General features: G+C 43.1%; 9 protein-coding genes across 9 annotated transcripts; 5 read left to right on the top strand and 4 right to left on the bottom strand.

The window, feature by feature from the left end:
• Nucleotides 1–376: 376 nt before the first annotated feature.
• IL334_005027 (uncharacterized protein) lies at nucleotides 377–4299 on the top strand (the record flags this gene model as incomplete). Its single annotated transcript, XM_062936741.1, has 5 exons — nucleotides 377–595; nucleotides 1066–1707; nucleotides 1766–1966; nucleotides 2023–2619; nucleotides 2680–4299. The coding sequence occupies 5 exons, from the start codon at nucleotides 377–379 to the stop codon at nucleotides 4297–4299; spliced, it is 3279 nt and encodes a 1092-aa protein (XP_062792792.1).
• Nucleotides 4300–5358: 1059 nt separating this feature from the next.
• Nucleotides 5359–6946, top strand: IL334_005026 (uncharacterized protein; the record flags this gene model as incomplete). The annotated part of the gene is made up of 3 exons (XM_062936740.1): nucleotides 5359–5413; nucleotides 5736–6483; nucleotides 6607–6946. The coding sequence occupies 3 exons, from the start codon at nucleotides 5359–5361 to the stop codon at nucleotides 6944–6946; spliced, it is 1143 nt and encodes a 380-aa protein (XP_062792791.1).
• A 720-nt stretch (nucleotides 6947–7666) lies between these two features.
• On the bottom strand, nucleotides 7667–8729 carry IL334_005025 (uncharacterized protein; the record flags this gene model as incomplete). Its single annotated transcript, XM_062936739.1, has 4 exons — nucleotides 7667–7717; nucleotides 7790–7861; nucleotides 8128–8409; nucleotides 8727–8729. The coding sequence occupies 4 exons, from the start codon at nucleotides 8727–8729 to the stop codon at nucleotides 7667–7669; spliced, it is 408 nt and encodes a 135-aa protein (XP_062792790.1).
• Nucleotides 8730–9339: 610 nt separating this feature from the next.
• On the top strand, nucleotides 9340–10433 carry IL334_005024 (uncharacterized protein; the record flags this gene model as incomplete). Its single annotated transcript, XM_062936738.1, has 6 exons — nucleotides 9340–9445; nucleotides 9517–9597; nucleotides 9675–9697; nucleotides 9769–9939; nucleotides 10029–10204; nucleotides 10310–10433. The coding sequence occupies 6 exons, from the start codon at nucleotides 9340–9342 to the stop codon at nucleotides 10431–10433; spliced, it is 681 nt and encodes a 226-aa protein (XP_062792789.1).
• A 362-nt stretch (nucleotides 10434–10795) lies between these two features.
• On the bottom strand, nucleotides 10796–12520 carry IL334_005023 (uncharacterized protein; the record flags this gene model as incomplete). Its single annotated transcript, XM_062936737.1, has 3 exons — nucleotides 10796–11478; nucleotides 11606–11820; nucleotides 11895–12520. 3 exons carry the CDS (start codon nucleotides 12518–12520, stop codon nucleotides 10796–10798), a joined length of 1524 nt encoding a protein of 507 aa, XP_062792788.1.
• A 1106-nt stretch (nucleotides 12521–13626) lies between these two features.
• IL334_005022 (uncharacterized protein) lies at nucleotides 13627–14423 on the top strand (the record flags this gene model as incomplete). Its single annotated transcript, XM_062936736.1, has 3 exons — nucleotides 13627–13827; nucleotides 13998–14144; nucleotides 14208–14423. 3 exons carry the CDS (start codon nucleotides 13627–13629, stop codon nucleotides 14421–14423), a joined length of 564 nt encoding a protein of 187 aa, XP_062792787.1.
• Nucleotides 14424–14964: 541 nt separating this feature from the next.
• On the bottom strand, nucleotides 14965–17152 carry IL334_005021 (uncharacterized protein; the record flags this gene model as incomplete). The annotated part of the gene is made up of 7 exons (XM_062936735.1): nucleotides 14965–15246; nucleotides 15311–15619; nucleotides 15679–15845; nucleotides 15913–16004; nucleotides 16066–16868; nucleotides 16939–16965; nucleotides 17132–17152. 7 exons carry the CDS (start codon nucleotides 17150–17152, stop codon nucleotides 14965–14967), a joined length of 1701 nt encoding a protein of 566 aa, XP_062792786.1.
• A 305-nt stretch (nucleotides 17153–17457) lies between these two features.
• Nucleotides 17458–21481, top strand: IL334_005020 (uncharacterized protein; the record flags this gene model as incomplete). The annotated part of the gene is made up of 6 exons (XM_062936734.1): nucleotides 17458–17630; nucleotides 17716–19966; nucleotides 20025–20213; nucleotides 20281–20544; nucleotides 20608–21119; nucleotides 21184–21481. The coding sequence occupies 6 exons, from the start codon at nucleotides 17458–17460 to the stop codon at nucleotides 21479–21481; spliced, it is 3687 nt and encodes a 1228-aa protein (XP_062792785.1).
• A 407-nt stretch (nucleotides 21482–21888) lies between these two features.
• IL334_005019 (uncharacterized protein) lies at nucleotides 21889–22662 on the bottom strand (the record flags this gene model as incomplete). Its single annotated transcript, XM_062936733.1, has 1 exon — nucleotides 21889–22662. The coding sequence occupies one exon, from the start codon at nucleotides 22660–22662 to the stop codon at nucleotides 21889–21891; it is 774 nt and encodes a 257-aa protein (XP_062792784.1).
• Nucleotides 22663–24675: the final 2013 nt, after the last annotated feature.

Below are 24675 nucleotides of genomic sequence, written 5' to 3'. Positions count from 1 at the left end.
TTGGTATTTTGCCATCTTTTGTTTTTCACTATACTCGAGTACTAATCAGACAGCAAAGACCACGTTGACGGGTTCAAAAGTGCCACAAATAAACGCCGAATCAAGTGAAATTTTTTGAATTTTACTTTGTTCGGATACTTTGTTGCTGTTATTATTATGTGTCATGTTTTGAACGATGCGCGCCGATTCGTATGGTGAGGGATAGTATTCTACAGGTGAAAAACACAGCAATCCCCACTCTTGCCGCTACGTTTCAACCCCCCCTCATAGTAGACCTTGATTGGTCGATGAGAACTAAAACATCCACACACAAACGAGGGCAAAGCATCGTCTTCAGCAAGAAGCTGAGCCCTCGCTCTCACTCTATACATAACTCATGGCTCCCGGCAGGATGGTGACCTCTTCGAGGCGTGCTGGGAGGGTAACCAACAAGACCAAATTATTGATTTACAAAGGGACGGATAAAGTGGATTTGGGTGCAGCCGAAACTATTGTTTGGGAATCAAATGATCCATCAGCGTCGGGTTCCGGTCATTCCGAACAAACAAAACATCAACATGTAGGAGCAATAGGTGTTGAATCCGGTGAACTCCTGGTAAGTCGACTCTTCTCTACATCTTTCTCTATGCATGCATGGGTCATTACCATAGCTGGATATGGCGTATTTGACCTTTGATGGAGGGGGTGTTGTTATTGAATTGGGGGAAAAAAGGACTGAAAAAAAGGGTATCCGCGTGGGAAAAAAAACACAACGATGAAGAACGCGCGCAAGCCTCTTGGAATACTTCTTCTTCTTGCTGCTTCTTTTCTTCATGCTTCTTGCTATGGTCCAGGTGTCTCTCACTAGTTCCATGCACTCTTCGACCCCTTCTTCATCTCCTTCTCTCTTTTCCGGTATGCTTTTTGGGCAATTTTGGTGGTGAAAACGAGTCATTCTTTCTCCCAGTATCATTCAACCTCTTTCCTCTTTTGGTAATTATCGAACATCGTTTCGCGACTGATCATTCCGTCATGTTCTTGTTGTTTGTCAAAACTGACGCTTCATGTTAATCTTGATTATTATAGGAGCATCATTTACAAGCAGCTTTATCATCAGCATCACTTTTACACTCTACAGGAACATCAACGAAACCTTCTTCGCCAAATGACAAGGCGTCTGCGTCGGCAACATCGTTAAAACCAACTTCTTCATTGAATTATCACATTCCAACACCGGACGCCACAGGTTTAGTTAGGGATGATCAATTTGCTCCATTATATCAAGCTACTAAATATGTCGAACCTGTCAACTATATCAGATTCTCAGATACCGTCGAAGAGAGTTCTGGTGGATGGGGTGGATTAGGTTATTGTATGGATGATAAAGATTATAAATGGTTAAACGAATTCAACTCTAAAGCAGAAGGTTCAAGTGGCACCACTGCCAATGGTCACGGTTCTACATCAGTCAATGGTCATACTAATGGAGAGACGAAAAATATCGGAAATGGAAACCCTCAAACTCCCTTGAAAGAAAATCATGTCACGAATAATCAATCACAGGCGCCTACAAGTGCAGGAAGAGGTATGAGGGCAAAAGGAAAGGAGAAGGAGAAGGAGAAGAATGATAATGTACCTACTCCATTGTTCATTTCTGAAGATACTTTTGAGTACATCATGGGCGTCTTGGAGAAATACGCAGAAGATAGTGTACCTATGCTTCATACAGTGAGCTGACTACTATCATGACGGGACTTCAATGTTCTTGGCTGATGATCGATTGCAGAATATCTCACTTCTGCCACCGTTCTCGTCCGTCGAACCCATGTTCTCATCCCCTATACCTGCGTCATTTCTACCGAGTAATGAAATACCTCGAGATCTACCCGAATTGAAAGTACTCGCTCGAATGGCTCGAAATATTTACCCTCATTGGAAAACTAGACGGGAGGAAAGGGAAGGAAAGTCAATCATGCCTGCTTTGAACGTAAGCTGGCTATTCCCTCTAAGATTGCGGACAAGTAGCTAACATCAAGTGCTTAGTACGACGAGACCAATGACAACGATCCTTATGTTTGTTTCCGAAGAAGGGATATTCGTGCAACACGTAAAACTCGACGTACGGACAATCATTCTATTGAACAATTCCAAAAACTTCAAAGTGAACTTCGATCGGCGCACAATCTTGCTTCAATGGTTGTCAAACGCGAACATCAGAAGAAGGAATTATTCAAATCTGATAAAGAAGTCTGGGAAGCTAAATGGAAATTGTTCGAGATCAAACGAAGATGGCCATCTTTAGGCATGACGCGAGAAGAGGAAGAATTCATAACTGGAAGACCGATGACGGGTGTGGTACCAGTCACAATACCTTCAATGCCATTACAACCTACCTCTTCCGCGAATATCTCTATATTCAGGAAGAAACAACATCACGAGAAAGATAGGGATGAAAGAGATAAAAGGGATAGAGCGATTGAAGTTTCTCGCAATGCAACCGACCGAATACCAGTTGGTCTTGCGGGTAAATCGAATGCTCCTGAAGCTATCAAAGAGCGAATGGCAGCTCTTCAACAGAAATTGGATGAGATAATGGCTAGAAAGAAGGAATCTGATGCAAGTTGGGATGATTGCACTGATGTGAGTCGAAAAATCTTCGAGTGTTCTGATCAACTCAGCTGACACGTGGGACCTCAACAGAATTCATACCAACCTTTACCACCTCCAGCCTCCGTTCACACATTCCGACCCAGAACTTCCCTCGATCCTCATTATGCTCGTACACTCAACCGCGGTCGATCAGACTCTGATGAAGAGGACGACGAAGCCACGCCCATATATCCCTCGTCCTTCAGATTACGACGTGGGCGAGGTGGTGTACTTCGACTTGATCGAAGAACAGCCCTTTACTCTCATCGCAAAACAGGTCCGCCTACTTCATCGGAAGAATATCCAGATTGGCTTTTCCCAGATACTGCCCCTCCTTCTAGCAAATCAAGAAGGCCTAAATCGATCGATGAGATCGAAGAGAATGACATTGAATCACCTAACAAACGAAGGAGACTCAATGAAGCCTGGCGATATGACGTTTCTCGCGGTGGTGCACTGGGTGTCGGAATGGGTATGGAAGAAGATATCGATAGGGTTGTAGTCGATGATTTAGATTCGAAATACATTCGCAATCGAATCAGTCTTTTACGAGATGATGATTGGGAAAAACTCAAACCAGATATTTCCGTTCTTGATCAAGCTTTAACATCTCTCAATGCACCTACCGAATTACCTCCTACACCAGTCTTTGTCAGACCACAGATCGTACCACCTAATCCTCAAATAATCGCTGCTCACCTTCAACAACAACAACTGTTACAACAACAACAGCAAATGGAACAATTCCAACGATACCAACTGCTAGCTCAACAACAAGCTTTAGTTGCGCAACAACAACAAGTTGCCATGGCTCAAGCTGCTGCCCAAGGCCAAGGCCAAGGTCAAGCTCCAACGCAAGGTGTACCAACGCAACAAAGAGCTCCCTCTGCCGATGGCTCTTCAGTAGCTTCGCCTGTCGTGAATGGACAGAGTCAGCAACCCCTGCCTCGACCGCAAAATGTCAAGAGGCCGTCGAACTCTGGTCAAATGCCTCCCCCTCAACAAAGACCTTCTGTATCACCTACAAATTCTATCCATCCTAATCCTCAACAGATGAATGGATCACCTCAATTAGTGAACGGAGTTGTCAATGGGAAAGGTTTCAACAATTCACCTGTTGTCAACGGTAATGGTAATATCAGTTTACCTAACGGCGCAACAATGGATCCAGCAATGCAACAGAGGTTGTTAGCAGCAAGAGCGATGGCTGCAGCACAGCAATTACCCTTACAATTGAATCTGGAAAACATGACTCCGGAGCAACTATCAGAATTAACTAGATCAGCCCAATCTTCGGGTTTCGGCGAAAACCTTCAAGGCTTCATCGACCATAAGAATAAACAGGCTTTGTTGAGAATGGCAAGAATGGCTCAACAGCAACAACAACAACAGGTTCAAGCACAGCAGCAACAGCAACAACAACAACAGCAGCAAGCTCAGCAACAGCAACAACAACAGAGTCAAGTCGCTGCTCAGGCACCGGTTCAGAATGGTCAAAATGCCGTTCCCAATGGTAACAATGGCAATAGTAGTCCAGCTCTACCTTCCGGTGGATTGAATCTCAAGTTACCGCCTCATGCAGCTGCCAGATTAGGTGCATCAGGTAATACAAATGGAAATGGAAACGGTCAACAAAATACTCAAGCTTCACCTGCCCCCCAACGTGCTTAGTTGAATTTGATCTTCCAGACTTTCTGCTTCTTATCCCACTACCTCACTTCCATATAGATTCTCTTCACTCTCCATCCCCTCCCCTCTCAAATTTGGTTACTCAGGTTGTACATTAGCATTGAAAGAAGAACAATAAGTTATTTGGGTATTTCAGGTGAAGAATCTAGAAGTGTATACATAGCGTTTCGTATTATGATTGTGGATGTGGTGGATGTGGGTGTGGTGAAGGCTTCACTCAGTTGCTTGAGGTGGGATCAAGTCGCGTGATTGGAGGAGGGGAAGAGAGGAAAGAATGGAGAAGAGGTAAATAACAAAAATCAGTATCTTACATCCTTGGCTCATTAATCGTACATAGCCGAAATTAGTTTATTGTTTGAATCAATTCAAGTGATCTTTGATATGCTATTACAAAAACAAAACAATATAAAATAGCTAACTAAACAAGTGGGTCCATCCATGGTCTTTGGACCTGATATCCTCGCAAGCATAAAGCAGCAAGCGGCAAGCAGTAAGCAGTGAGCAGTAAGCAGTCTCTCAATCAGGATCAGAGTATCGATGAGTATCACGTCTTCACATCTTCATTTGTTGCATATATACTCTAGTAGTAACTTGTCATCCCGCTTAATTATGTGCGTGCCTGAATTCAGGTGTCATATCCTCGAACGAATTTCAATTGATGACAACAAAGCAAAAGCATTGTTTTGGTATACTCAATACATATACATACACTGCTCAGAGCATTGTCGACATCAAGTCAACTCCCCGTTTGATTTCATACTATTAACCGTCCGCAGGTTCAGAACGAGAAGAGGGACATCTGACATATCCCTGTCAGATAACGACGATTCGAAGCGACTTAGGTTGTGATCAACAAATATCTAGCTCATCGAACCATATCCAGGCAGATAGTATAGTATTTGACCCGACACCGAATCCTGTGATCCACTTGTACTTCTATCCACAATACTTGCTGGATATATCCTACAAAAGGCATTGATACATTACATACATATACCACGATATTTTGGAACACTCGAACCCCTCACTCGATTCAACGAAATGTCTAGGAATAGGGTAGGCAGCGTTAAAGCTTCAGCAGCAGAGCATGAGCAGAGTGAGTAACGTCCGAATCTGTTGGCGAATCGCTTGAAAAGTAAAAGAAAAGTAAACAAAAGCTGATGACAATTATCTGATACTTATCTTTCTGTACTCACCACATCGTTAATTATCAAAACCAAACTTCGGAATGGTACAATTGATATACAACGACGGGCTTTCGTCATTGGTCATTGGTCATTGGTCATTGGTCTTTCAACTTGCACGATCCACTGGTATTGACAATCAACTCAATTTATCAAATATACACCGTACCATCTTACCGAACACATATACGATGTATCTTAATCATTCTCGTGTCACCCCTCACTTACACGCAGTGACATCACTTTGGCATTCCTTGATCGATACATTAAGATTATTACCGTCCCTCCCGGCCAATCCATCAAACTTGAAGTCGAACTCTGGCTTATCAGACTCTGAAAGGGACCGCGAACTGCGTTCTGTGCAAATTGAAAAAAGACATTTAGATGAAGCGTTAGACAAATTAAATGTCCTTCTAGCATTGAGAAGAGGTCCGAATCCGAATCTAGGTCACGGTACAGGAGCATCTTCTTTAACACCTGTACCTATTGATATTCCAGGTGTCGTAATATCCAATCCGAATGGTAGTATATCATCCCCGAATATAAACAATATCAATTCCCCTTCAAATGGAAATAATGGAAATGTAAAACGTAAAAGGAAATTATCAATATCAGCTTCAGCTTCTCCCATTCCAGATTATCCTTCACCGGGAATACCAATAGGTGGATCTGGAGGAGGTGTTATAAAAGGATCAATTGGAATGTCATCCAGTTTATCTTCCATGTCAATGTCAAGAGAAGCTACAGGTAAACAAAGAAGAGAACAGTATAATGATCAGTTACCATTACAACCAGGACGAAAAGTCGCTTTCAAATTACCTAAATCATCAAAGGAGAATGATAATGTACCGTCATCCACTCATGTACCAGGAGGAGGTGGAGCAGGTGGGAGCAGTGGTGATGATTGGATCTTAGCGACTATTAAACGTTGCATACAACAGGATAAGATGAGATATGAAGTTCAAGATGTTGACGATGGAAAGTGAGTAATTCGTATCAGTCTTCCCCCTTGGGAGAACGTCTCAGCTGCTGCAAATCTCATGGTGGACGGAGAGGCAACAACCACAAGGAAGGGCATCATTTACTAACCCGTTGTTCCTCTTAGCGCGTATAACACGACACTACGATCAATAATCCCCTTACCAGATCCAACATCGTCTTCACACTTATCGTCCCATCCTTCCAACCTTGAAGATTTCCCTAAGAACAGTCAAGTCCTAGCATTATATCCAGATACAACCTCTTTCTACCGTGCGACAGTCATCTCTGCTCCAATACCCGGAACAGGTAACGGTCATGGAATAAGAGGCGGTAACGGTAAACCTGATCCAGGCGCTATAAAAGATTCTTACAGGTTGGTATTCGTTGATGATGATGATAATATCCAAGTGGTAGGAAAGGACTATGTGCTTGCTGTAAGTCAGATTCCACGACATGTAACATAACCCTCATATGGACGTGAGAAAGTGAAGGGAAAATTAGTGATGAGTGGCGCTGATCATTCTTCCATTTCAATCATCGTAGTACCCATCTTGATCTATATCTCAATGTTAATGGATTTGCTTTTGCTTCTGGATACGATGGATGGCGAATGTATATGCGAAACTTGTAATTTTAGTTCTGTCTGCTCTGACGATCTTGACTTCTTTCAGAATTCCCTTTTCCTGGACCGGGTTTCCAGTTGTAATTTTCGATACAAATACTAAATGCAATGCGAGAAATTATTGCTTCTCATTCGCGGTAGATCAGTCAACACAGCATGTGTATATTTATATCACTGGACGGAAAAAGATGGTGGACATAAGTGCAAAACTAGAAGTAGGTCAGAAGTGTGTCGTTGAGCGCGCCCTCATGAGCATGAGCAAGTCCCACACGAAATCAGTTCTTGATCAATTCGCAACGAACACCATGTGCTCCGGATAGCGATTTTACTCAAAGCATTAATCTATTCACTTTAAAGATTTTTTCTTCACGTTGATACTAAACTTGAGTAAAGCCAAGATGCCAACCTTTCTTAATCACCTCGAAAGACAATCTTCAACAGTCAGTATTATGGCTATAGATGCTTTCTTAGCTGACAAGACCCAGATGCCAGTAGTAAGCATGCAGTGTATACATCCCAGCCGAAACCCAATCCTAACCAAAAAGTAGCATTTAAATTACATTTACTTCTTCTTGGCGGGTTCAGCAGCCTTAGTCTTAGCCTTTCCTCGAACCTGTAAAAAATTGAATGTCAGTTGCAGTGCAGTGCAAAAACCGAATGTAAAAGAATGGAAATCTGAACATACCTTCTTGGATCGGTTCTTTCTCTCCTTTCGGAGTTTTCTGGAAGCCTTGACGATCTTGTCGGCGAGACCGGACTGCAGTGTCAAGAGACGTGATGTGATGATTTGATTTGATTTGATGAATAGTTGTACGAGAGTTATTTGTAAATTGAGAATAGATAAATAGGCGATAGACAATTTGTCAGCGTTGATCTCCGAGGCGATATCATCAAAACACCAGCTTTGCCATTCAACCCATGCCAATTGGTACATCCTCCTCGCCTTCTTTCCCTCAAAGTTGCCCTCAGATGGCTTGTATATCCCTACTGTTCCCCAACGGAAAGAAGAAACTGTGTACTCACTCTTACAAGTCTGTGTTTGGGTTCGAATTTCTTTTGAGATTCTTCGTCATCGTAGATTAAACCGAAACCAGTTGAGACACCACCACCGAATTTAGTTTTGAGACCGAATACGGTGACTCTGGCGGCTTCAGTCTTGTAGAGACCGGCGAGTTTTTCACCGAGTTCAGATCGAGAGACGTTAGCTCGAGTAGGGTGGAATACTGTGACTACGAATTGACGTCTGTTGAGGAGTCGGTTGGTGATGAATTGGGTAGTTCGAATGGTAACGGGGCCTTGGGGATCCTATATAAGAATTTTACATCAAAAAGAATGATTATGATCAGTGTCTGCTTGAATAAATCTGATTGTTCGCCTCATGAACAGCAAGGACGACAACAACAGGATCTCCCACATCTTTTCTTGCTCGATGATATAATTCTTCCCTCCTCTGTGGTACCTCTTGAACGTCTCCATCATCCATCTTATCTTCTGTTCGCCATCATGGGCTACATTTATTCTACATTCCTGTGTCCATGTTGCTCCAAATATCGGCTGCTTCTTGGTCGATCTATTCCTTGTCGTGTCCTTGCTGTTCTCAATGAAAGATAAGTCTGACTCACCATGATGGGCAAATGTCCTCCACTCTTTTTTGAGACTTGATGGATGAAGAAGGAGAAGGGAGAAGGGAAGTGAGATCACCAGTCAAAAGTTGGTTGGGATCGATTGGGGAATAACAGAGACACGAGCGAAAGCAGAGTTCCCAGTGACAGAGTAGCGGATTGGTAGTATAGTGAGAATTGCCAAACCCACTACCCACCACAGTGAATGAGAAATTCCCCTCACCATACAAAATCTCTCTCCCTCTCTCTGAGCCACTCGCATGACATCCCATACTCGGAGTTTCGCGGAGTTTTGACTATTCAGTGTGGCACTTCTGCCATCGATCAAGCGGGATTAGGGAATACTCAATCTCGGATGACTGAGTGTGGCGGTGGCAATAGTTCGATTCTCGGTAATTCCATTCGGCCGGCCGATTGGTCGTGCCTGGTTAAGAGGTATTCCGGTGGAGGTTGGACGATACTCGCAAAGATCTGCGATGAGAAATGTAAGAAAGAGATACTCGATAGAGCCAAACAGATCATCCAGAGTATTCAGATACTTCAGCTCCTTGATCGACTCAATTACAACTTGGTCAATTTATGGCTTTGAAAGATACCATCGAAAGTGGTGAAGATGTTTCTCAGATCTTTGTTGGCTCTTCTCAACTTCACTACCGCTTTGGCTTTGACGGTACCTCCTTCAGATCAGCTGATCAGACGCGAAACATTAGCTGAAGCTGGTATGTCCTCTTGACACCTCGTCGGCCAATGTAATAACGTTTTTATTGACTTCTGTCGATATCGACAACAGCCCATAATGCTAGAATAATAGTGAAGGACGTCAAGACCGGTACCATGGCAAGTGTGTTTCCTGAGGAATCGGATCTTGCAGGTGAGTCCTCAAGTCAAGCTTTGACTCGATCACAAATGTTTCGAAATTCATTTAAGCTGATCGTGTTGGGACCAAAGGGAGACCATTCGCTATGATGGAGGTGAATCCAAATTCTCAGCTATCCAATGTGCTATTGAGCTATGAGATGAGCTGACCGTATGGGGTTCGCAGTATCATGCGCCATGTTATTCTAACGGATCATTGACAATTATCTTAATGCCGATATCCCGATCTACTCAGAACATATTCAACGATCCAGGACATCACGTAGCTTATACAGTCAGTATGCCCACTGAGGGTATCAGATCTCCCATGAGTAGAGGCAGAGTAGCTTTGATGGGGGTAAGTGTATTCTGATAGTTGACTCCGCTCTTTCATCAAAATCCTGACTGCTAATTGCTATTTTATTTTTTGATTAACGGTTCGTGTAGAATGTTACTACCCTCAGAGATATATCGAAAGATGAATCTCGCGAATTATCAAAATGCTATACGTCATATCATCCAGATTCAAAATACTGGTTACCTGGTAACGAAGATTCACCACATGTGAGTATATGGGCTAGATTAGATATCGATAATATCTATTATGTTGGTGGATTTGGAGAGTAAGTCGTCTCTACCCTTATTCTTCTTCTTAGTCTACATAAACGTATGCTGTACCCACAGGATTGATAATGGAAACTGACGCGGTGTGATTGGCCTGTCCTCAGTGTGCATTACATTGGACCTATCCCAGTTGATTTATATGCTAAATCGGACAAATCAGTCATTAACGACTACTACTTTGACAAGCAGACGGCCTGGGAAGACGATTTAAGCCAAGTTGTATTTTAGATTTTCGGTTTGATACGTGTACATCATTAGAGGAAGGATATGTAAAAATCTATATGTGTACAATTCCCGCTGCTAGTGCTCGATGTTGTTGTGTCTTCTTGGTATGCCTGACTGATTATGGATGTCTGATCATGCAATTAATATAGCGAAATTTACTTCAATTGTAAAATGGGGCCCAGATACCTAGAGTCATTCAAACATTTGTATATACCGATTTCATTTACATTTGCGTTATTGAAAGGTGTGACTACTGTACTATACTTATCTACTTTTCTCCACGAGCCATTTTACTCACAAAAGTTCGTCTTCATAATCAGTTATCCAGTTTCCATATCCTAATCGATATACACACGTGAGCAAGATCAGACATAACCACCATTACAATCTTTGTTATTCTTTTGACTGAATTTCCCGTCATTCCCAGTGAGACTGCCACTTCTTTCCACACCGTCATAGATCCCATCCATCGTCAAACTGTCGTTCCTTTGTAAGGCACCTTGAGATCTTTGGGCAGCTTGTGAGTCGTATCTTTGAGGTTGATTGACTGAGGATTGGTATGGGTGTGAATCCTGCATAGGGTAGAAGACAGCATCGTTTGGACCTGCTAATTGATCCTTTCCCACAGGAGGTATATCGGGTATATACGCATCTAGTTGATGTTGTTGTTGATAATGTGGGGCTAGTGGTGGGGGCATTTGATCGAATGGATAGCCACGACCAACACCTACACCTCTACCTGCAATTCCAGCACTTTCCATCTGTGTAGGTGTGATAGTGATTGATCTAGGATCTTGATCAATAAAATGGTCATCCCAATAGTTTACACCACCACCACTATCTTTACGTTGATGTTGGTGGTTTCGTTGTTCGTGATGATGATTGATAGCTGGAGTGAAATCAAACTTGTCATCCGTTGTTGATTCTGGAAAATCAATCCTTTCAGGAGGTACGAAAGATGGTATTGCTCCTCTTAACCTGTTTCGTTTTTGGGTGATTCCGAGACATTTCATTGTGATCCATAATATCGCTACTAACCCGAATATCCCTGTACGCAATCCATAATCAGTAGTACTCGTTATCGAATCGGTTCACACGGAGGTGATCGTTTGAGATTGAAGTGCTTCCCCCATTATGTAGTAGGTCGACTTGGACGAATTGAATGAACGACTTACCACCTACGACCACTATGACCATACCCAAGGGGAACAGATTATTATTCGTATTCAAGATGGATCCTTTGCTATCTTCATTTGCAGCTTGAGCAGTCCCGTTAACACTGCTCGTACTACTTCCTGATGGGGTCGAATAGATCGATGAAGTCAAAGTAACGTTTTTCCCCGCTGAGATGGTGACAATGACGGGGGGTGAATCACTTGTGGCACTTGTGCTGATAAAGTGTCAATACTCTGATTTCACGCAAAACCACGGGGAAGATGGGAATTCAAAGATGCTGGGACTTACGGTTCCTCCGAAGTTGACTCTTCGCTAGCTGAACTGAGACTTGTAGTAGTGATAGATGATGACTCGGTCAACATAGGTATTGAGGATGAAAACGTGGTCGGACTCGACGAAGTAGTTGAGGATATTAACAGACTGAGTGCTGAGCTGCCCGTGTTTAAGATGGATCTGGATGTAGTGGTAGGTATCTTGCCGCTCGATGAAGTCGTAGTCGGGGAAAGTATGTTTCGTGAGGTGGTAGAAGGCATCAATTTATCAGAGGTAGTCTCAATCGCTTCAACATCGGAAGTTGACGAGGTGAACTTCTTCCTATCACTCATTGATTCCGGTTCAGTACTTGTTGTAGTCAAGAATTCATCATCAATAGCACTTGTAATGCTGGTTCTTGAACTTTCGGTTCTCGCAAGCGAGCTGGAAGTAGTTGGTGTGATTTCTTTGGTAGATTCCACTTGATTGAGTGTGTCCATTCTATGACCGGATGGTATATTCGTAGCTGAATTGAGTCCAGTGGTAGGGGCACCTTCTGTTAGTGTCCTGCTGGTAGAAGATATCACTTCATCAAGCCCCGCTCCTGCTCCTTCACCTTCTCCTCCCGACTCTCCCAGTAAGTCTTCTGCTTTCGAGGACATGCTAGCAACTAGACCAACGTCGTGGTTCTCTTTGCTAGATAAGCGGATAGACCCTTTCGGTTCAATCCCAATTCCGAATATATCCAGCAAATGTAGTCTCGCTGACTTTACGAACTTGGTGCACTTGAGCCTCGTAAGGAGACGACCTGGCTGTTGATACACAAGATATCCTTAGTTGAGCTACGATATCCAAGTTTATCCAATGTGACAGTGTTCCGGTAGGGTTCTTGATGTCATCACCCAGTCGATATTCTTCAATCATGGATAGTCACAAACACTTTTGAACAGACACCCAGTCCATTATTCCCCACACGTGAGTAAGTGAAAGATCAAACGACTATTTTTAGTGGTTTGGACGAGGAGATGAGGATAAAAGCTGAAAGGAATGAAAAACGAGATTGTCAGGAGTCCATTATCAAAGGAATGTCTTTGTAAGCAAAGTCACAATCCTGTATCTGCGATACAGAACGTTATGGATCGTTGATTGTGCATCTACGCTCCCTTTGGAATGGCGATGACAAAGTCGCAAGCCCATTGGGACATGTTCAGAAATATTTAGAATGAGCTGCTGGAATAAGATACAGGATTATCACAGAGCGACCCCAGACGATCGAACGCCTTTATTGAAGGTCAAGGATTCAAGATAAATCATTTATCTCTCAATCGCTCTCTTTATCCTGCCGTTTGACGGATACAAAGAGTAGGTGTTATACTAGATGAAGCGATTTGCATCCTGGTAGTAAATAGTCATCACATCGTTTCCTGAAAATGAACGTGCAGTCTAAGCTAGGGTGCTTCGCAGACCTCATCATTCCAATTTGCTGCTATTTGACTATTCCCATTTTAACATGCATCTGGCAGAGGATGGATAACTTATGAAAAAGTCGTCACGGTGCCACGTGGTCTTTGATTGTCTTGATGCATGTATTGACGCGTCTCTTTGTCCGATGAATGAAAATGTTTGTAAACAAGATTCTCTCACTCTCACTCTCATTCAATCGTCGACTGAACGACAGCGCAATTTGGTCTATAACAATCTTCAGGTACAACGACACTCAACCTCACCCGAACATAAGATCAGCCCACTATCAGAATCTTGGACAGCCATGGCATACGCATCATCTTCAAGACATTTACCTAGAGAATCAATTTATCCTAATCCACCTTCATCTGATTTCTTAAACGCATTAGAAGATTGCGTTCAAGCTACTGAAAACTGTTCCAGAACTTTGAATAATGGTATAGATAAATTCGAACCTGGAATTAAAGATTTACCTAGGTTGAGTAAAGTCATGAAGCATAAACACGTAAGTTTAAAAGGGAGATTTCAACATCATTCACAATCTCAATCACAATCACAATCACAATCACAATCATAATCATAATGGGACGACCTAAACTTCGATCGGGCCCTCACAAGAGTTCAAGCTGACGTTTTGCCTTGCCTTGTTGTTTCGCTCTGTATATTGCGGTACAGCACTTCCTCGTCCTTCCTGAACCTACAATCCTAACTCATAAATCAGCTTTGGCAACTTCCTTAGCACCTCAAATCGATCAGTTGATAGTGAAAGCTGAAAATATGGTAGAGTCGGAGAAAGCCAGAGTATCCACGTTGGAGGAGAGAGTGAGTACCTCGATCAGTCATGGAATACAAAGCTAACATCAATGAAATATCTGGGATTTATAGTTGAAGATCCTTCAGTCATCTCGCCCAACACCACCGACCCAACCCCAAACCTCACTATCCAGCGCAGTAGAAGATGATGCACAAGAAAAAGACACAACGTCCAAAATCAACGATATCAACATGAGAGAACTGAGTATTCTGCAAAGGAAAAAAGTCATGATGTTGAAGCAGAAAAGAGATAAGCTAGAAAAGGAATTAGAGAGACTGAGGGCTTAATTTCATTTCATTTCTCGTCCAAATCCAGATTTGCTCTTGAGCTCGGAGATGGGTGTGAGTTTCAATACGATGTTAGTAGCTTCAGTGTAAGACTGTTTATTTAGATGACCATTTGCGAGCACAAACGTTGTATGGAAAGACATGAATGCCTGGCAAGAACCCTTTTCGATGCGCAAACAAGTTGATCAACCATTTAGGCTAAAGCCATATTGTGTGTTATATAAGTGAACATGGCATTCCAGTATTCCGAGTCAGCAGATATTGAAATCCTAACATTGTCATTGTTCGTGACTCCATCCTGGAGTCGGACTTGATGTGCAATATATAGGATATAGGATATCAGATCGTTATAACATAGTCATATCATTATACACCTAATACTAAATCTTATATACATTTCCGGATATATTTCCCCCCCTCAATGAAATCCCAAAACAAAAAAAGTCCTTGCCAATTCGTTCTTGTCAACCCTGTGTTTCATTGTCTTTTTCCCAATTGATCACAATCCCAATCGCTGTTCTTGAAAACACAATAAAGTGAATCAGGCTTCAGTAATCCAACCTTGTTGTTGACCCCACGTGAATACTTCTTGCACACTGATCAACTTCTTTTCAAATACAACTTTAACATCACCTCTTAATCCTCTTCGTTTTCCTATACCATCATAGTCCACACTCCACCCTAAGACTTTCTCGACTTGACCTAACATCAAATAAGCCTTCTCTTCTTGTTGGTACATTGCAGTGGCTCTTGATGACCTCCTATTTGGTGATTTAGGTGGACGAAGTTTGGTTAACATGTATCGGATTATGTAATGCAACCACTGTGTCAGACCATCAGCGAACGGTTCACTCGACAAGTGAGAGTATTATCGTGTAGAAACATACCATTACATTGGTAATTGGGTTAAATCCATCCCAGCTATTTCCAATTAGAAGCTTATCTCTCATTGATCGATAAAGATCCCACTGCAATCCTTTACCTTCATATACCTCTTCAGGAATTTCATTCCATAAAGATACCGATTTCGACTCATCTTTTTTACCAGGTAAAGGTAACGAAAGTCTCGATAAACCGAAGTCGATTATGGTGAGTTTCAGTCCCGTTAAGTCAGGGTTCAAGTAATTCTCTTGTTGATCACTTGACGACGTCGAAACTGGTTGAATCAGAATTTGGCCTTCATGCAGATCGCGATGCTATGTTTCGCTGATCAGCTTTAACACCCCCATCAAAGGATAGTAGGGGATTGGCATACCTCGAATTCAGTCCATCTTTCTGCTCTTGCTAAAGAAGAAGCTAATTGCCAAAAGATGCCTGCGGCTTGAAGCCATCCTTGATTCTGTGAAAATTTGAATGTCTCGAGATCAGTTCCAGCATGAGAAAGTACCAAAAGGCAGTATTTCTGCGTAGCAGGGAGTGCGGCTAAGAAAGGAAATTCGAACAGTTAGTTTAAGTCATCAGCGGGAGGGAGGATGGGTGATACACTTACATGGACGGACGCTTGCTGAACCTTCTGTACCTTTGAACAAATCCCATTTGTCCAATAAAGCTTCAGGGTATTCGCCTTGCACCATATACGCTCTAACAAAGGAACGTCAGTGACTCCCTCTGCCATATGTCTTTCACAAGATCACCAACTCACGCAATGAACTCGACAAAGCCCCCTCCGGGAACTTGACCCATTCTTTTCGTGACTTCTATTTCCTTCTTTACGTCTTCGGGCTTACTGCTATCGGGCATAGGCTTATCCACTATCTTCTCTGAAGGAGTCAAGGAGAGTAACGGTATCACTTTTAGGACGTATTTGATTTCGTCTGAGTTTGTAGAGGAAGTAAGACCAAATACTTCCGAATAGGAAGCTTCTCCCACTTTTCGAATTTCACCATACTCTGGTAAGTCCCCTTGAGAAAGGAAAGAAGAGAAATGATGTACGGTAGGAAACGAACATGTCTTTGATAATTCGTCGATTGCGATTTGGGGGTCTGGTATCGTCCGTTTGGGAATAGAAGGACGTTGTAACTGGGCTGATTTAGATTTAGGCGCAAGAGCAGGAGCAGGTGAATCAACGATAGAGATTTCACTAAATCTTTTTGTTAAACTGCCAAGTGGTTTTCTCGCTGTAGTCCTGAGAGGTATGATAATTTCTGGGACCCTTCTTGAATTCTTCTTGATTGGTGAATGACTTGGTGAACGTGGTATGACTACTTTCCCTGGTCGATTTACTTTTCTAGCTTTAAATATGATCTCCGGACTTGAAAGGGAATCATCGATAACTGTGACTTTCTCTTTATTGGAGGCTCCTTTTCGCGAGGGCAGTGGTGTAGGAGGTAAATTGGTAATATCATTTGATAATTTGCTTTGTAATACTGGTCGTTTCACCCTTGACAGAGGTAAAGGGGATGATGAGACCGGGTGCAAAATATCAGAATGAACTGAGATGATTTGCTATGCATAACGAATATATCAGCTTGCCTGATAGAACAACGTCAATATCATTCAAGTAGAGATATCTCACAGTCTTCTTCTTTCCGTATGTCGTGACCTGGGTATGGCATGGAAAATCAGTTAAAAATCATCATATGCGACCTGATTGTTTGTTTATCTTTTCTCTCTCACCTTCTTGGTCTGACCCAAAAAAAAGCAGTCGCGTTAGCCCATTTCGATCGAGATGAAGTATTTATACATTGAATTGTACGATCTCCACTCACCTTGCCTGATAATCCTGACATCTTGTTAGTATGCTTTGTCTTGTCTGTAGATGAACGAAGAAGATACTGTATGTATACATGGTCTGGTTAGTTTGATGCTTTGTTTACACCATTTTCATTTCTTGATTTTGCCACGTGGAGAAATGGGAGGTGAGTGATTTCTCAGGGTTTCGAGTTGATATTTTGTTTTGTTTATATCGCAAACTAACACAAACATCCACCTCTCTGTCTTCTTCACTTCTTCTTGTCTTTCTCTTACCCTTCCCCAACCTTCAACCTTCAAAGTCATACATACTATCATCAGTGAGAGAAGACTTGATTTCAAGATGTCATTCCTATCCCAGGATATGCCAACGTTCGATCATTATGCTTTCAATCTGAGAGATGGACTGAGAAAAGCCGCCGTAACCAGTTTATCAGAATTGGAAGAATCGATCAGCGCTATTGGGTATGGTTGGTTAGATAGTTACATGGATCAGATACTGGATCGACAAAACAGGTAAGTCAATCTGTACTGTGCTGTGATCTTGGTCGGGACAGCTAGAATTCAAATGGGAACTGACGTTATTCATTGGTTTTTACAGAGCACCAATAACGGAATTGATGAAAACTCCATCACGTACACAGACAGTCAAGAAGACTAGGGCTACTACAGCAGCTGCCAAAGACAGAAACGATAAAGTAAAAGGCTTGAATGTTCATCTAGCTCCGAGTCCAAGTAACAGACAGAATGTTTCTCGTCAAGCACTTTCACCACTTCAACCTCGATCTCTCAACGTATCCACTCTTTCTCCCACACCTATCGCATCACCTAAAGCTAATCCACTCAAATCAAAGGTAGAGAAGGCCAAAGCTAAACCGAAAGCTAAGAAAGGGAAATCAAAAAAGACGGTAGAAAATGATGAAAATTCACCTCCCACTAGCGCAAGTACAAGTCTGGATAATAGTGCTAGTATATCCACCACTTCTTCGGAGAAATCTAAATCATCAAGGAAAACAAAGGATGACGTGAAGGAGAAATCGAATTCTTCAAGAAGCAAGAAACAGAAGGAGAAAGTCGAAGAACCTATAGAAGTGGAAATGGCTGAACCTACAATTGTCCAGGATATAGAAGAAGTTTCGGAACCTATCGAAATTGACAATCAACCAAAAGATATCGCACAGGGATCAGCCATCTCACTCAACGGTCCTGCCGCCAATGCTATCAAAGAGTCAACAGTAATCGCCGACAACGAGCGGAACAGCTCATCTTCTGCTCGATCTACAAAGGGACCTATCACGTCAGCAGAGCAGGTTGATTCTCGAGTAACAGATGATGCCGAGGAAGTCTTACCTCAAACAGAGGTCGTTGTAGCGGAAGTTCAAAGCACTGCTCCCTCTGCTACAGCTGAGACTGCCGTTATCTTTCAAGAAGAACCTGAGCGTGAGGTTGAACCTGAACCTGAACCAGAGCGAAAGGTCGACCCCACCATGCCCACCTCTTTCGCACTGCCCACAATCACTACTGGAGCAGTCCAGCCTATCAGACAAGTCCGATCGTCATGGCTCAGTAAAGCTCTTGGCACCGGTGCAGTACCTATCAGTGGTCTTCCAATGACGGAGGCCAATTCGGCCATTCGACAGTCTTTCGCTGCCCCTAACCAAAGGCAGAGCACGACTATGAACTTGAATGGCATGAGGAAAAGCTTAGTACCACCCGGCGGGCTCAAGCGAAAGTCAGATCAAGCAAGGAATGAAGAAGACGATGACAGTGCAGAAGAGAAAAGACCTGAAAAAACAGCCAAAGTTGTCATTGAGATTCCCGTCCCTGACTATACGGACGCTTTACCTGCCCGTACACCTGGACCATTATCACGTCCAAACATGCCCAGTAAAACCCCATCTTTTGGTACATCAGCTACGACTTCCCAGCCAAACTCACAGGGTCGATCGATCAATCCATTATCTTCAACTCAAAATGAGAATCAACGATCAGATATACATAGGGTTACCAAAGCGCTCGACGAATTAAGAGAGAAGACAGCTGCTAAAGAGTTGGCCAAACAGAAAGCTGCTCTGGCTGCGTCTACAAATGCTGCTCGGATGCCTCAAGCGAAGAGTACGGGTACAGGGTTCTTACGTGGATTAGGCAGTATCGGTGCCGGCTTACTTGGTCTTGGAGGTAGTGGCGCGGAAGAAGAGGCTCAGAGATTGGCCAGAGAACTGGAAGAGGAGAGATTAGCTGAAGTGGAACTGGAGAGATTGATGAAGGAGGCTACTAAAGCAGACTCTGAACAACAGGATGACGAGGAGGCAACGGTGATGGAAATCGATCCCCAGCCTAAGATACAGCAGAAAACTGCTAGATCGACTACGCCAGATCTCATGCTACTTCAAAAACCAACTCAACCCCCTATGTCACCTGAAGAGGAAGAGGACATGGTTGAAGAGCAATCCGTTATGGAAGAACTTCTCCCTATCGATTCGAGGAACACCATGGCAGGCCATGTCGCTGTCCCGATTGAGATTGAGCAACGGTCGACTACCCCTACCGGAACACCCACACGCCCTCTAATGCATCATGAAGCACCAGCGCTACATGGAAGAGAAGATAAACAAGTGCATCAGTCTTCCGTGACTGTGATGAAGGAGAAAGAGAGACTTGCTCTCTCGAACGCCACTGAGCAAAAGAAGAATGTCCGAAAAGCCAGAGAGTCTAGTGTCGATGAGGATGAAGAGATGCAAGGAGATGACGAGGAAGATGAGCTGGATGAGTTATACGATGACGATGATGAAGAAGAAGAAGAAATCGAATCCAAACACTCTACTCGTGGCCCTCCGGCTGTCGAGATCAAGGTGAGTTGTCAGCCAAATCCCAACAAGACACAGATAAGCTGACATATGCTATATATAGACTCATCGAAAGATGCCCTCATTATCATCTAACTTCGCTCCTACACCGCTCAATATGTCCACTTCATCCGTTGTTACAACCGGAAGCGTTCTCGGCCAGGCTAACTCTATGGCCGCTAAGGCTTTAGGTGTTAAGCCCGCTACTGGTCCTGTCAAGAGTGTACAATTAGCTGCCGCTGCTGCAAAGAAGGTGAATTTGATCGTTGACATTGACACATTGTGTAGAACTGAAGCTGACATTATTTGCTAACAAATAGGAACAAGCCACTATCGAGAGAAAGACCGCGCTTAAGGAGGCGGAGGCTAAACGACAAGCATTGGCGAAGAAGAAGGCTGAAGAAGAGCGAATTCGAGCTGACGAGGAACGAAAAGCCAAGGTTCTTGAACTAGAGGAGAAGAGACGATTGAGAATCGAATATGAGAAGAGGAAGAAGGAGAGGGAAGATAAGACTGCTCAGATTGCTAAGGAGAAAGCGGACAAAGAAAAGGCTGAGAAGGAAGCTCAAGCTGCTAAACTAAGGGTAAGTATATTGCATTGTTGTGGGAAAGGGTAAGATTTACTGACGCTATATTGGATTGGATAGGCCGCAGAGGAAGAAGCTGCTAGAAAACGGAAAATAGCGGCAGCGTCAGCTGCATTGAACAAATCACAGAATGGCTCTAATAACAAACGAGTCGTTCCTCTTGCCCAACAAGCGAACCCGAACAAAGGTAAAGAGCTTTTCAAACCCAGTAAGCAGCCTACTACTTTAGGTTCATCAACCAGTATTGGCCAATTACAACAACACCAACAAGGTAAACTCGGTCCATCAGTCTTCCGGGTCGCCGAAAGTTCGACCCAGACCCAGTCTTCTACTATCACGTTAGTCCCACAAAATCAGACACAAAATGGGGAGAGGAAAGCTTTAGGACCGCCTTCAAGACCTTCCAGCATGCAACAGCAGTACCCTCCACATCAACCAATGAGACAATCAAATGCTGTCCCATCAGCAAACAACGTTCTTCAACAAAGCAGAGTAGCATTACAAAGTCAATTAGATGAAAAAGCAGCCATGATCCAAAGTGAAGATATTGTATTGCCTGATATAGCTTCTGAGTGAGTGATATTCGATCATTTCTGCTCATATCGGAACTGAAGAAACTGATGACTTGTTCTTCAGATATTCTGATTCGGATGATGAAGATCGCACAAAAGATTTCATTCCACCTTCGTGGGCTGAATCACCTCAACTTCGAGCAGCGTTGGAAGCTCAATCTTTAAGGAATCCAGATGAACTGTTCGGTCCCATCAAACCTCTCAACATGGAAGAATTGTTCAAAGTTCGTACCAATAAGTTTAGAGCTAGAACAAGTTCAGCCAATTGGAGTAAAAATGGTGATGGTTTGACAAAAGCCGAAGAAGTTGAATATGCTAAAAGAATGGGATTCAAGAGTGTTCCTTCAGGTTTGGGTAATTGATTCGAATGATTAACTTTCATCAAGGCTTTCCTTGTCATCATGTCGTTTCCTTGTTGCAGATTCTTCCATATCTTATTTTCGTTCTCGTTCCTTTTCAGATACACATTTCACATACCATAATGCATATACAGTAGCTATATACTATAATGACTAATCGCATATTCAGTCTACTTCTCAGCTAGAATGTACATACTCTGAGCGGCAATGGCGGTCCGGGCGGATCTTTTGCTCGATCGAGATCATGAGGAATGCCAAAATAAAGTGTAGAAACAGATGACAATATGGGAACAGACGACTCCTGTTGCTATACAAACCATCAATAACAGGCGTGAAACAGTAGGATGTCAGGAGCGGAAAAAGTGGAACAACCGCCACACATAGGCCAAGATGGTGGCATGAACCTTTCCTCATGCTTTCTCTTCGATTAAATCGTCCATGGAAAATCGGACTGACTTCTTTTCTCTCCCAGGCAAAGTTTGGATTCGGGTATCTCCCGCTTTGGAGTCGATATCTCCAGGCGTGGGGGTACCTTCCAGTGTTTGAACACCTCCTCCAAGGGTGATGGTTGCTTCACACCAGCGCACGCGCCAGTTCTTGAGTGTATCGACGTATTTTGTTGTACCCTTGGTCCTTCTATTGTAAAGGTGCATGGTGACGGGCACCGATTTGTAGGTCAGATGATCTTGTTGTTGAAGTCGAATGTTCTCATCTCGAAGATTTTCAGTAGAATCGAATCTGAATGTTTCCTGATTGATCCAGTCTTTAAGCTGTGTGTATGAGGCGTCATCTGTATACTCGAGTGTAGCGTGATCAAAAGAACTTGTATCGAATCTCTGGCAAGGCTTAGTCTGAATATGAGAGAGTCTAGATATCTCCGTCTTAGCATTCACCGTGAATGGTTGATCATCCAGATTGGAGCCCTGACTATCATGATTGAATGCGTTCTTGGAGGATATTGGAGTGATCGTGACTCTCGAATAGTCAGTAGAATTCCATGTTCCCATAAAAACACCTGCACTCCCAGTCCCTCGAAGGCCGATGCGTCCAGGGTGTTCTAGAGAACCTTCAATGATACTTTCAATCTGTCGATGTCGATCCCGCGGCTCGAAGGTGGCGACGTAGGAATATATTTTAGGAGCATCGATTGTATCGTCTTTGGCAGTAGTTGACGAATCAAACATGTCCGGTGAAAGAAAGCAAAGTAGTGAACAGTATATTTACTATATGATCTGATCAATAAGATGAAGAGTTTATTGCTTAATCAGGTCGGATGTGATTGAGAGCAGAAGATTATACAGTAACGTGAAGAGCTGGAAATTGGCCGGCTGCTATGCGTGCTGAAGACTACCATTTTATAAATTTCTGATATTCCAAAAAGCAATGTCTGACTTGGCTTGATGCAAGCATGTCCCCGAAGCCTTCGATCAAGTTTACGTAGCAGGTCATGACGAATCTTGAACTCCATTGATCGAGACCGCCTTCCATCCAGCTGCTTTGTCATCCGTTGCCTTCCGAATGTGATTAGTGAAGCTCATTTACTGTACCTCTTTTAAACGGATGTAGTCCGATGAAGTCAGATTAGCCGTATCAAGTCGACAGTGACGTATTTCCGTCAGTGATGATGTTGGTATGCGAGCTAATAGTATAATCACAACATATACGCCAACACGACAAGCTTTCACCTCTGGACTTGTGATGTATGGCGGTTCAATACGTATCGCAAAAGTGAGCTATGTATGCCTCCAGCTGCTAGCAGTGTGACTGTTTACCGATTCAAAACTTGTTGCTCTGATCACACCATGCATTGTAAGATCATTTCATTCAAAGGACGCGAAGGAGATGCATTTATCCCTCCTATGTTTAGTCATCGAGATCTTCAGTAGCGGTGTCTTTAGGCCTTTCATCACTGAACACTTTTGTGCCACCTTCGAAAGTGCTACCTTTTACATAAGCAGTAAGTTCCTTGATATTACCAACATGTTCATCTTTACACAAGCAAAGCGTGACGGGAGCGATTGTCTGGCGTTGAAACGAGTCTGACTGAATTTGCATAAGGTAGATGAAGGGTTCCTTTGGTTTCCAAGAAGAATTTATCCTGCTTTGACCATTCTCGTATGATGGCATTATTGACAAGCATTTGATTTGGACCTTGTAATGTGACATGAGTAAGTTCTTGAGCTGATGGGAAATCTATTCCTAGCCACAGACTGTGGTCCTTCCTCTTCTCCTTCTATGCCATTTTCCTGTTCATGACATCCTTCCTGCCTGTTCCTGCTACCGCAAAGTCTTGCTTGAATAACAGTGTCAAGTTTGTGATGTATATATGTGCAGTGCATACTTTGTCACCTATAGGTACACACATCCAAGTGATACGTCCGTATTCTCTGAGTGCATTCCTCAGATTGTCAGCTGTTTCAAGAAGTCGAGCTCGAGATGATCTGTCTACGAGTATGATTTGGTACTGGAATTCATGTCCGAATGATCTCAAGACTGTACGGAACAGCTCCATCTTGGTGTCTATCAGACTGGAATGGTGTCGGGGCGATGAGACTAATGTAGATTGGGTTGAAGAGAAATGTATGAGATATTGAGGGCTTTTCTATCCACTGAGCCCTACTGTGTGGTTCATGTTGACCATCGGCGTGAGATTGAATTGACCGTTGAGAAAATGAATTAGACTTGTAGATATAGATTCGAATCGAGACAAGAGAGAAGGCCATGTATCTCCGCAATCATCATTTTCCATATAGGATAAAGCCTTTTACCAGTCTCGCTATCCCAGGACTACCAAAACGAAGTTCTGTCTCAGAAAAAACAAGATTGCTTTGTTTTCCAGAAACAGCATTAGCCTTTGTTTGTTTGAAGCTGCCATACGTATGGTGTATGCGAGATAGGCTTGAAGAACATGCCATACTCGTATCGCTCATCCCATTCAGCAGGCATAAGTTACGCTACGCCACACCGAGGATTTAAAGATTTTGCCACCGCCACGTCATATCATGCCTGCCTCCACTTTATGTCCACCACGAAATATTACAGTCGTCTTTGTTTATCCTTCCTTCAACAATCCTTCTCCTTCAGATATCATATACATTCAGGCAAGAACGACGCAAGTCCAGCAAGCATCAGATCGACCTTACAACTAGTAAGCTCATCTTATCCCAAAACTCGACAAGCGGATTCGAATAAGGAAG

Source organism: Kwoniella shivajii, chromosome 6 (genome assembly GCF_035658355.1).
Source record: "Kwoniella shivajii chromosome 6, complete sequence".
Lineage (NCBI taxonomy): Eukaryota > Fungi > Basidiomycota > Tremellomycetes > Tremellales > Cryptococcaceae > Kwoniella > Kwoniella shivajii.
The sequence above is the reverse complement of the archived record's forward strand: the minus strand, read 5'-3'. Positions and strand labels throughout refer to the sequence as shown.